Consider the following 12,752-nt stretch of genomic DNA (forward strand, 5'->3'; position numbering starts at 1 on the left):
CAGTGCTTCCTGAATAGCTATTCTTTTGGATCTCAAATGCTTGTTTGCTTCTCACATTGGCCTATTATTGTTATTTCCAAATTATAAGAGGAAGTTTATCTAGAAAGTTACAGAGGTAGTAGAAGTGAGCCCACTGGGCTTTGTGGATTCAGGAAACAAGCTACAGAGGCAAAAGAAGGGCCCCTGGAGCGTAGGAGAGAGAAGGGTAAAGTTATCGCATCTGGGGAGAAGTAGAGGTGGAAGGGAAAACAGGGCATGCTCCGAGAGGGACAGCCACTGGCCTATTATTTTTTATTTTATTTTATTTATTTTATTTTATTTTATTTATTTTATTTTATTTTATTTAGAAATTGCTTCTGCATGTGGCAGTTGCTTCTTTGTTATTTTTTAAATCCTCACTTGAGGATATTTTCCCATTGATTTTTAGAAAGAGTGGAAAAGAGAAGGAGAGACATAGAGAGAGAAACATCGATGTGAGAGAGACACATGGATTGATTGCCTCCTGCATGCACTCTGACCAGGGCTGGGAGCCTGCAACCCAGGTATGTGCCCTTGACCGATATTGAACCTGGGACCCTTCAGTCCGCAGGCTGATGCTCTATCCCAGTGACGGCAAACCTATGACACTTCTGACACGTGAACTCATTTTTTTGGTTGATTTTTCTTTGTTAAATGGCATTTAAATATATAAAATAAATATCAAAAATATAAATCTTTGTTTTACTATGGTTGCAAAGATCAAAAAATTTCTATATGTGACACGGCACCAGAGTTAAGTTAGGGTTTTTCAAAATGCTGACACGCCGAGCTCAAAAGGTTCGCCATCATTGCTCTATCCACTGAGCAAAACTGGCTAGGGCCTATTATTTAAACAAATTTTTTTTTTAAAATTGATTTCAAAGAAGAAGGGAGAGGGAAAGAGAGATAGAAACAACAACAATGAGAGAGGATCACTGATCGGTTGCCTCCCGTATGCCCCCCACTGAGGATTGAGCCCTGGACATGTACCCTGACCGGGAATGGAACCCTGACCTCCTGATTCATAGGTCAACGCTCAACCACTGAGCCAAACCGGTTGGGCTGGCCTATTATTTTTAAGTTAACGTGGCCTAAATAGAAAGAATAGACATTTCATAGCTTTGACCATTAAGTATCTGCTATATACCAGGGTTCGTAGTGCAGCAGATGCACACAAACACAGAACACCTGAATCTGTACCATTTAAAGGTCAAAACCTGTGAGGACAGCAGTAAGAGATGTAAATAAACCAAAGTTAGGGTTAGGACAGGATCCAAGGTAGGTTTTAATGCAACCTAGAGCCTGGGTCCTCATGTTGAATAGACCAAGATAAAGATGTGGCTTGAGAAGACCTGCTGGACCTTGTAGGGTAGACTCCTTTCTGGGTCATAGGTGAAACTGAGGTTGAAGAGATTGGGGCTTCAAGTGAAACTTGGCACTCAGGCCTCGAATTGGCCAGGAGAGGGAGCAGAACATTGGTTGCTGAACTTGAATTCAGAATAAAATATGTTGTGTAGTTCTGAAGGTTATACTACCTGACCAAGGAGGGGTCTAGTAAACTGTGCTTGTCTGTCACATAACAGTACATTTCTTGGGTGACGGGAATGTTTATATATACTGCAGATTCTGTCCCATATGATGCTGTAGAATTACTATAGAAAATTGAGACTTGTCCCCGAATTTTCTTTTGTAGATATATTGTAGAGCATCTACTTTTGGTTTCTGTACACCAACTTTAGAGAGTCCATTAAAAACGAATTAAGTTTGCACTTCCTTTATTTTTTAAAAAATGTATTTTTATTGATTTCAGAGAGGAAGGGAGAGGGAGAGATAGGAACATTAGTGATGAGAGAGAATCATGGATCGGCTGCCTCCTGCACACCCCCTTCTAGGGGGTCGAGCCCACAATCCCTAGCATGTGCCCTGGACCAGAATTGAACCCAGGACCCTTCAGTCTGCAGGCCGATGCTCTATCCACGGAGCCAAACCAGGTAGGGCAATAGCTATATTCTTACAAGAATGTTTTATTATGTAGTTTGTTACATGAATCCTTCTCTAGTTATCTGTATTGCTTGGATCCAGTATTATGTAAATCAAGGAATTGTCTGGTTTCCCATCTCATACCTTCGTGTTGAGGATCCAGGAATTCTTTCCCCTAAAAGTTTTATCATCTCCCCCCATCTGGGCCTAGATTTAGACCCAGATCCTGTAACCTCCAGGTCAGCAATGCTGCTAGGGTCGACCCAGTTTCCTTTGTCCAGGAAGGAACTCAGACACAGACTCACTTAATTTTCTTCTGGGATTGCATGATTTAAGGTTTAAAATTTTCTCTTTTTAATCTCTCATGGTGTGCTGCAGACACCACCTGGAATGGGGTTACACTCAGTGGCTCTCAACCTTCCTAATGCCGCGACCCTTTAATACAGTTCCTCATGTTGTGGTGACCCCCAACCATAAAATTATTTTCGTTGCTACTTCATAACTGTAATTTTGCTACTGTTATGAATCGTAATGTAAATATCTGATATGCAGGATGTATTTTCATTGTTACAAATTGAACATAATTAACGCATAGTGATTAATCACAAAAACAATATGTAATTATATATGTGTTTTCCAATGGTCGCGACCCACAGGTTGAGAACCGCTGGTACAGGGTACGGTTCATGGGCGAAGGGTGTGGGGTGTTGGCAGGGAGGGGAGCTCCCCCTCCTGGCTTCTAGCTGTCTTCCCACACAGTTTCCTTCTTGCTGGAAAACCGGGCTCTGGGGGCGCAATAGGTGCAGGGATGAAATGCTGGAGGCGCTGGGTGAGGCGACGCGAGTAAGGGTCCAGCCCTGGGAAGAACTCAGGTTTACAACCCAGCCTTCAGCAATTGAATCTGGGTGTGTCACCATGGAGATGGGGCCGGCCCTCGTGCGTGGCTGCCATTGGCTGGGCACTCCCGGCCTGGGGATATAAGCCCGCGCCCGGCTTACAGTGCACTAACTGTGCGGGCCAAACCGGTGGCGGCAGCCCAGCTCAGCGGAGCAGAACCCTGCGCACAAGGGCAGGCTCATCGAGAGAGCGTCCACGGGATCATGGAGAGCCGGTGAGGCGGGCACCAGGCCCGAGGAACCCCAAAGGCCCCTGGGGAGGGGAAATAGCTGTCACCGAGACCTGGAAACTTGGCACTCCGAGCCCGGAGGTGGCCGGGAGAGTGCCCTGGAGATGCAGAGGCCTGGCATGGAGCCGAGTGCCAGGGACAAAGCGACAGAGCCGTGGGGCGGCTCGCGCCGGTAGGGGCGCACGTGGGAATAGAGTTGAGAGGCGCCACCAGAGCAGGGAGGGAACCGGTTAGTACCGTGGAGTCTGTACGGAAAGGAAGCCGGTGTCTGCGCGCGCGCGCACGCGCGCACGCACACACGCTTGGGGTGTAAGTGTAGAGGGAGGCATGCCCTCATCCCCATGTGCTCTTCACAGATGCCCATTCTAGAGTCTAGGTACAGCTGTAAGGTACTATTGTGCCCATATCTAGAGTCCCTCCTTCAGAGGAGATACCGCTCACGTCCCTCACCAACACAGCCTTTCCCTCCAAATTGGAGGTTCAATTAAGTTGGGGATGGGGTCTCCAAGGAGAAAAGGAAATCTTTATTTAGCGAATTGAGCAACAGGCCCTGCCCACCACCCCCACCTCACACCTCTGAAAACCCTTCTCTTTGCGTTGGTCCTGGAAATCTAAGTCCAAGTTCTTCCCAGCGTTAGCGATCACAGGCTTTTGCATGCGCCAGGCTCCAGGGTGTTCTTGGGGGACTGATGGATGGCCAATGAGGAAGTCCTATAATCTGTGGCTAGATACGCTAGGTGTCTAGGGCTCGCTTCTTTCATTTCCTTTGCACCTCTTGGGGATGCTATTTGATGAACTTTTAACCATTTTATTGCTTCTCTTCTCCATCATCCCGTGCCCCAGCTCTATTGCCCTCACCCCTACCCCTTACCCAGCTACTTTCCTGGTGTATTGTAGAGCCATCTTGTTTCGAAGGCTCTTCTTTTGAAGGATAAGATTTCCTCTAGAGCAGGGGTTCTCCACCTGTGGGTCCTGACCCCTTTGGGGGTCGAACGACCCTTTCACAGGGGTCACCTAAGACCATTGGAAAACATATATAATTACATATTGTTTTTGTGATTAATCACTATGCTTTAATTATGTTCAATTTGTAACAATGAAAGTACATCCTGCATATCAGATATTTACATTACGATTCATAACAGTAGCAAAATTACAGTTATGAAGTAGCAACGAAAATAATTTTATGGTTGGGGGTCACCACAACATGAGGAACTGTATTAAAGGGTCTCGGCATTAGGGAGGTTGAGAACCAATGCTCTAGAGGCTTCCTTAGTTGTATTCAGCTCTATTGCACCTCAGTTGGACTTTTTTTTCCTCTTCAATCTTTGGTCTTTCCAGATGGGTGTGAGAATTGAACTGGACCTGGGAGAAAAAATTCTAGGTTGATTTGGGTCGGGGGGAGCGGGGAGAGGAATGTATGTGTTCTGGGTAAGTGTATGCCCTTAGGTCTCTGAAGGGCAAAGGATCTTGGTGAAGAGAAAGCAGAATGGGAGGGGACTGGGAGGAGAACACAGCAGGGGGGAAAGTGGGAGAAAGCTTCAAGAGCTGTGGATCAGAAGCATGATTTATGGGTCATAGGTATTTGGAGCTTATTAGAAAAATTAATTAATTTTTAAACTGAGCCTGTAAGATAAGAGGGTCTCTTTACCCTCCTTGATTTGATTATTTCAACTATACGTCTGTGGACTCTGGTCCCTTCTTCTTTAAATCTTTGTCATAAGGAGAGATATTAAACCTGAAAGTGAAAGCAAAACTTAAGGTGGGGCTGGTGGTGGAAACATTAACTTTTGTCAGGCTCTCGAATGAATTTCATATCAAACTTTCAGTGGGTCTGATTCAGAAAGAGGAGTGGGCAAGTGGGCGAGCTTAGTGTTGCCTTTCCTGAGAGAGAGGAGCCTCCAATCTGAGCAGCTCTTCGGCTAGCTTCTCTGTCCCCTGCCACCTCGGTCTACCTGCCAGCCTTTCTGTAGTAAAGGTCATTAGTCTCCGATGCCCTTGGTATGGGAGCAAAACTCACCTTGATTTTTTTTCTTTTGTTCTAGATTCACATATGAAGATTATCAACATACCGCAGAATGGCTTCTGTCCCACACCAAACACCGACCTCAGGTGGCAGTGATTTGTGGTTCTGGCTTAGGAGGTCTGACTGATAAATTAACTCAGACCCAGATCTTTGACTACAGTGAGATACCAAACTTTCCCCAAAGTACAGGTACTGGCAAGGAGAGAGGGATGGGACTGAGGGATATTGATGGGATTCTTTTTTTAAAAAAATCTTTGTTGTTGAAAGTATTACATATGTCACCTTTTTTCTCCCATTGACCCTTATACCCTGCCCTTGCACCCCCACTCCATGCCTCTACCACTCTTTTGTCTGTGTCCATGTGTTATGCATATAAGTTCTTTGGTTGATCTCTTCCCACCCACCCCCACCTTCCCTCAGATTCGACATTGATGGGATTCTGATGGGAGAGCAATACTTCTATGCCCAGACCTTTATAAGCAGGGGTGGGAACGCCAGGCCTGTGGGCTGTTTAAAGCCCATGAAATCATTTGACCTGGCCCTGCCAAGGCATTAGGGGTGAGTTACTTAAATGTTTGACCAAATATAGCAGGCTCATTTTTTTAAAAAATATATTTTATTGATTTTAGAGAGGAAAGGAGAGGGGGAGAGAGAAACATCAATGATGAAAGAGAATCATTAATTGGCTGCCTCCTGCATGCCCCCCACTGGGGATCGAGCCCGCAACCCAGGTATGTGCCCTTGGCCGGAATTTAACCCGGGACCCCTCAGTCCGTAGGCCGACGCTCTATCCATTGAGCCAAACCAGCTAGGGCAGCAGGCTCATTTTTTAAGTTGATAATTTTGTATGGCGTCAAATGATGTTCTAAATATCCCAATGGCCCTGGGCAGAAAAAAGTTCCCCACCTCTGCTCTATAGCATGGGACTAAAGACAACTTGTAAGAGTAGAAAATAAACCACCATGAGTCAGAATGACTTTAGAATGAAATTCCCCTAGAAGGACGGTCATAATAGGGCATGTGTGTCAGTAGTACTAGATGATGACACATTTCCTATGCTTTAATGACTCAGCACTCCTTTAAAGCTCTACAACACCTCCCCCATACACACTGTAGTCACCACATGCATACTCACACACCTACATCATACCTATTACTCTGCAGCTTACAGTAAATGGAGAAAGCCTTGCCTGTAACCTCCCATGACAAAGTCAGGCCTCTTCTGTCCTGTGTCCTCCTGCCATTTCTAATCTCCCCAGCTCTAGCTTCAGTCCTAGGATAAGGCACAGGCTAGAGCACAACAACAAATGAACACACAGACTACCATTTTCTTAAAATAAATATACAAATAATCCATGAATACATAGAACCTAACACATTGACCCTTTTGAGGGGGAAAAGGGCAGATGTCCCCTATGCACAGAGGGACCTGAGGATAACATACCCAGCATCCTAATAGCAGCTGGAAAGCTCTACAGCTAAGGCTTACAAAAGGGCCAAGTGAAATAGAGGCAAGTTTCAAGTAAGGTACAAGGGTAGCTTATTGGTTTACTTATTAATTTTCAGATAATTAACTTCCATTGGTTAATGTAATACTTATTTGGATTTCTACCTTCCTCTTTTCCCTGGAGAGTTATGATTTTTAACAGATAAAAAGAATGTTTTTAGTGATTTTAGAGAGAGGAGAAGCGAGAGGGATAGAAAGATAGAAACATCCATGGGAAAGAAACATCAATCAGGAATCAAACCAGTGACTTCTTGGTTCTGGGTCAATGCTCAGTCATTGGCCATCTTGCCCAGATGACGAAACAGATTTTTCAAACCCTTTGGAGCAAGACTGGGAGACCAGAACAGGAAGGTGGGGATGGGGGTTGGAGAAGGAAATACTAAAAAGAGAGATGGAGAGCAAAATTTTGTAAGGGAGACAGACGTGACATTGGCTCCACCTACCACTTCCATCCGCAGTGAGAAGGGCACTGTACTAAGTAATAAGGGGATTCATTTTTTAAGCTTTATCAACTTATTATTTATATTCCACTTGAGTTTTCCTAACTCTCACCTATGTTCTATTACTGGTAGTTAAAAAAAAATGAAACATCTCTATTTCTGAATATCTCTCAACTCTTCCCCTTGGTTTTGGTTCCTCTCCCAGACCATCTATTTTTTAAAAGATAAGTTGGCCATGTTCATTAGAGGAGAAATGTCAGATAAAGAAAATGGTAATGATGGTTATTACATCTGTGTGGGAGTTATTTCTGCATTCCCACGCCCCATCATGGGCATGTGCTCCCACAGGACAGTTTGGGAATCCTAATGGAGAAGACGTTGTGTGGGTCCAAACTCAGCTCCTTGCCCTTATTTAGTAGCCTCTTTAGGAAGCAGAATATACTATGAGCTTCCTTTCAGGAGTGAAGATGCATATAGTTTAGTTTGGGTAATAAATAGGAATACATACTTGGAGAATTTTGGGAAAGCGGTCTATAATTATTGCATTCATTATTACCCAATTCTATTTTTTGCTCACTTTTGTTCCTTTACCAGATGGTTTTCTCATTCTTTGGAAATTTCTTTAAAAAAAACTTTCCCCCCCTCCTTTTATATATATTCACATTGAACATCCTTACCCCCATAGTTCTAATCTTTGAATGTACTTATGTATTTATTTGTAAGTTTATGATTAATTTCTATCTCCACCAGACTTAAATTTCTGAAAGTGAACGTAATAACATCTTCTTTTGCTTAATTATATCCTCACATGTTGAGCAGATGCTCAATGTTGTATGAAAACACGATACCATTCATTTCCCTTTCTTTCTTTGTATTCAGTGCCAGGTCATGCTGGTCGACTGGTGTTTGGGGTCCTGAATGGCAGAGCCTGTGTGATGATGCAGGGCAGGTTCCACATGTATGAAGGCTACCCAGTCTGGAAGGTAAATTGGGGACATCAGTCCGGGTTGGATCTAGAAGAAAGGGAGAGAGCTCTCTATCCCACTTTATTGCCTAACTGCCTGAGCTAAGGCAGATTTTTGGTTCCCTCCTTTCATGATGTATAGCATGCATATCTGAATAGTGGATTGGTGAAATTTTAAAGAACACTTTCTGATCTTTTATGTTTTGCTTCTAAGGTGACATTCCCAGTGAGGGTTTTCCATCTTCTGGGTGTGGACACCCTAGTGGTCACCAATGCAGCTGGAGGGCTCAATCCTAAGTTTGAGGTTGGAGATATCATGTTGATCCGTGATCACATTAACCTACCAGGTCTCTGCGGTGAGAACCCTCTCATAGGGCCCAATGATGAAAGGTAATTATTTTGCTCCTTTGTTTATAGATGGGGGAGTGGTGGTGCAAGGACTTGTCTGAACGTGAGGAGAGACCTCATTGTATTCCATTAATCTGAGATAATCCAACCTGTGCCCTAGGTTTGGAGTTCGTTTTCCTGCCATGTCTGATGCCTACGACCGGGAGATGAGGCAGAAGGCTCACAGTACCTGGAAACAAATGGGAGAGCAGAGAGACCTACAGGAAGGCACCTACATTATGGTGACAGGCCCCAGCTTTGAGACTGTGGCAGAATCTCGTATGCTGCAGAAGCTGGGTGCTGATGCTGTTGGTGAGAAGGGATACTTGGCTAGAGGCTTGAAGAGGGAGGGATCTGGTAGAGAAGGGAAGGAGTGAAATATTATAGACCTGATAGTGGATTGAGAGAAGATCTGACTTGAGAAAGATTGAATTTCTAGAAAGTGATTTCTAGAAAGGTATTTAGGTGGTGAAGTTTGATGTGTTATAGCATCAAACCTCCCCACTCAGCATCAAGGGCTTAAACAGCTGTAATGCTAATGACCTGTACTTGATTTGATAACTGTAAAGATTATTCTAACGAATGTCATAGTCTCCTTCTGTACTTCTGGCTGGAAGACGGAGCTGCATCGTTTGAACTGACTTCAAAATGACACAGACAGTTATAGATTAGGTTAAATGGCGAGGAAAAGAGTCATTTAAGGATTCTGACATGTGGCTTTCCTTTCTCTCCATCAGGCATGAGCACAGTACCAGAGGTTGTAGTTGCAAGGCACTGTGGACTTCGAGTCTTCGGCTTCTCCCTCATCACTAACAAGGTCATCATGGATTATGAAAGCCTGGAGAAAGCCAACCACGAGGAAGTACTAAATACTGGGAAACAAGCTTCGCAGAAGTTGGAACAGTTTGTCTCCATTCTTATGGCTAGCATTCCACTGCCTGACCATGCCAGTTAACCAACCCCGAGTGGCCTGGCCCTCTACGTTATGGGACCCACGTAGCTGCTACCTACTTTGGACCCTTGCTGAGGTGACATGCCTCTGCAGTTAGATAGTGGCAGAAAGGAGAGGAAGACCCCTATCCTTCTCTCTCCCCACTTCTCCCACCAGACCCTTCTGGTGCCTAGTGCTCTTTTGCTCAACTGTCTTCTCATAACAGTTTTCACTTCCATTATTTTCAAGAGCTGGAGCCCAAGCCACACCCTACTACACATCCATGAACGTTCCCAGAATTTGACTCGGGCTTGACTTGGACACAGTAATAGTTGCTGCTAGCTTTCTGAGATAATGCTTTTACATTCCAGGGGATTTAGTTCTACTTCCCATAAAGAACTGGAGACCACACAGGGACCAGCTCAATACCTCTTGGACCTTAATACTACCATATTTTGAGAATAAAGAGAAAGATGAAATAATTTATTTTTATTTTTCGTGCAATTGGGGATAAGGCTGGGGCACAGGCCAAGACTGGCATAAACGGCTGTGAGAGCACATGTCTTGTGAGACTATCTGCTTCTCAGACAAGTAGCTAAGGACTGAGATGATGTATGTAAATTAAGGAAAGGTTGAAGAAAAAGCAAGATGATGAAAATAAAGAAAGATGTTAGAAAATGGTAAAGAAGGGCTAACTTATGGTCTATAAAGGCCACTTCCCCCAGGCCAGTCTTGCCTCTGTCCCTTGCCTTCTGAATGTTTTCCTGTTTATACTCATGAATATCTGAATTATTTTACTGATTTCCACTCTGTTCCATTGTTGCCAGTTCCTTGTTAAGCCCTACTTCTATTTCCTCTTGATTTCCTTCTCTCCACTACTCTAATTTCTTTCATAATTAATAGCAACTGTACTCTTCTTCAATCCATTCTGACAATGCAGTGGCAAATACCCCTTTACTAACCTGCCAGCCACTTGACTGCTGATTAGTTTTGTCAACCCCAGGTAACTTGAGTTGGCTCTTACTCAACTTCTATTTGAGCATTTTCTTTTCTCCTGTTGCTCACATTCTGGGCTCTAGTCTTTCTCTTCATTTGTGCTTAGTCAGAACTTCTCTGTGACAGCAGCAACATAGCCCCTTTTTTGGATCGTTGCACTGTTTGTGCTTATCAACTTGCAGTTAGCTGGCTGGCATGTTTGACAACCACACTATATTCCCAGCCTGTTTGCCTTTTGAGAAAGGATAGGGCTGGATGAGCCTCTAATGATGACACTTCAATTAGTAGTAAAATATGGAAGAAGCATTTTGGATGGCAAGCTTTTGAAAACTCTTTCACATAGTGTTAAATTAAGAATATAAAAATGGCCTTTCCTTAAGTGCCTATTCTTTTCTATTCTTCCATTACAGTTGACATCCAGTACTACTTTGTATTAGTTTCTGGTGTATAGCACAGTGGCCAGACAGCCATTGAATTTATGAAGTGGTCCCCCTGATAATTTAAGTACTTGGCAACATAGTTATTACAATGTTATTGACTATATTACCTGTGCTGCACTTTATATTCTTGTGACTATTTTGTAACTACTAATTTGTACTTCTTCTTTTTAAAAAAACACACTTTTATTGATTTTAGAGAGGAAGGGAGAGGGAGAGAGAGATAGAAACATCAATGATGACAGAGAATCATTGATTGGCTGCCTCCTGCATGCCCCTAACTGGGGGTTAAGCCCACAACCTGGGCATGTGCCCTTGACCGGAATCGAAGCCAGGACCCTTCAGTCCACAGGCCAATGCTCTATCCACTGAGCCAAACCAGCTGGGGCCAATTTGTACTTCTTAATCCTTTCACCTTGTTCACCCAGTCCACCAACCCCCCTCCCTTCTGGTAACCATAAATTTGTTCTTTGTATCTATGAGGCTGTTTCGGTTTCATTTATTCGTTTATTTTGTTCTTTAGATTCCACATAGAAGTGGAATTTATCTTATTCTGACTTATCTCAATAGCCTGATACCCTCTAGGTCCATCCAGGTCACAAGTGATAAGATTTCATTCTTTTCTTATGAGTGGCCTACAATCTTAAGAGAGAGAAATTAGTAAAACCATTAACTATGAACATAAGACGGTATAAAATAGGTACAAGTCACATGTGGTGGGAGCCCAAAGGACGGAGAGATTGTATACATTGGACTATGAGAACTGGTTTAGTGAAAGTTTTATAGAAAACTTTTGAGCTCAGTCTAGGGGTGGAAGGGAGGAAGAGGATTTCGCCCCAGGGTGAGAAAAGCACAGAGCTATGAAAAGTAGTAGGAATGTTCGTGGGTCATTGTCATCACAGGTGTGATTGGAACAGAGGACAAGAGAGGCTCTAGTGAGATGTGGGCAAACAGCTATTTGGAGACCAGAGGAGGGCTGCATTTGGTGATTGGCTTAAATTTTTCTTTAAATCCTCACCCAAGGATATGTTTATTTTAGAGAGAGAGGGCGTACACATCCAGACTGGGGAATTGAACCTGCAACCTAGGTATGTACCCTGACAGAGAATGGAACCCGAAACCTTTTGGTGTATGAGGCAACACTACAACCAACTGAGCCACACTGGCCAGGGCTGGTGCTTTGCTTTCTTACCCCTGATCTGCCTCTTGTGAGATGGATCAAAAACCAGAATGCTGCCACCTGAAAAGTATCAGAGAGATGAGTGGAATATTGTTTTTGAAGCTTCTTAGATTTAGTAGAGGGTGTTGTGTTTCATGATAGAATTCTTGATTCAAGAAGAAAATTATGCATTTGATGTCCTAAGTCAAAAGTCTAATTTCTTAGTTCTAACTTACAGTGTAAAAAGTAGGACTCACCTACTTTATTTGTATATGCATACATCAAGTATATATATTATTATATTCATGTTAGGGCATTAAATATACCCCCAAAGTGACATAAAACAAAATTGTGCCTTCTTTATAATAAAAACTAAGTGGTATGGCAAGGAAAGTAGCTGCAGGCAAGTGATAATGATAGGTAATAAGTATTAATTCAAAGTTAATTCATTCGAAGTTTTTGGTTTGAGGAGTATATAGGTTGGGGAGAGAGAACATGAACATAACATGTCTTCAATTTCTATTTTAAAATAGCTTTACTCAGATACGATTCATATATAATAAAATTCACCCTTTTAAAGTATATAGATAAATGACTTTTACTATATTCAGAGATAAGTGCAATCACCACTACAATCAATTTTAGAACATTGTCATCACCTCAAAAGGAAATCTTGTATCTTTTAGCTATCATTCTGCACTCCTCGACCTCCACCTTCCCAGCCCAAGGAAACACTAATCTACTTTTTATCCTTTTTTAAAAAAAAATATGTATTTTTACT

At 43.1% G+C, this 12,752-nt stretch overlaps 1 protein-coding gene across 1 annotated transcript; it reads left to right on the forward strand.

Annotated features, from left to right (window-relative positions):
* The first annotated feature begins 2,786 nt into the window (after positions 1 to 2,786).
* PNP (purine nucleoside phosphorylase) lies at positions 2,787 to 11,292 on the forward strand. The gene is made up of 6 exons (XM_081108426.1): positions 2,787 to 3,109; positions 5,170 to 5,339; positions 7,977 to 8,080; positions 8,276 to 8,451; positions 8,570 to 8,760; positions 9,186 to 11,292. The coding sequence occupies exons 1-6, from the start codon at positions 3,099 to 3,101 to the stop codon at positions 9,401 to 9,403; spliced, it is 870 nt and encodes a 289-aa protein (XP_080964552.1). The 5' UTR covers positions 2,787 to 3,098; the 3' UTR covers positions 9,404 to 11,292.
* The last annotated feature ends 1,460 nt before the right edge of the window (positions 11,293 to 12,752 follow it).

This window comes from Myotis nattereri (assembly GCF_964212035.1).
Source record: "Myotis nattereri genome assembly, chromosome: 1".
Classification (NCBI taxonomy): Eukaryota; Metazoa; Chordata; class Mammalia; order Chiroptera; family Vespertilionidae; genus Myotis; species Myotis nattereri.

Coding starts and splice junctions, on each gene's coding strand:
- PNP (XM_081108426.1), top strand. Junction 5,340..7,976: donor AAACTTTCCCCAAAGTACAG/GTACTGGCAAGG, acceptor CTTTGTATTCAG/TGCCAGGTCATGCTGGTCGA. Junction 8,081..8,275: donor AAGGCTACCCAGTCTGGAAG/GTAAATTGGGGA, acceptor TTTGCTTCTAAG/GTGACATTCCCAGTGAGGGT.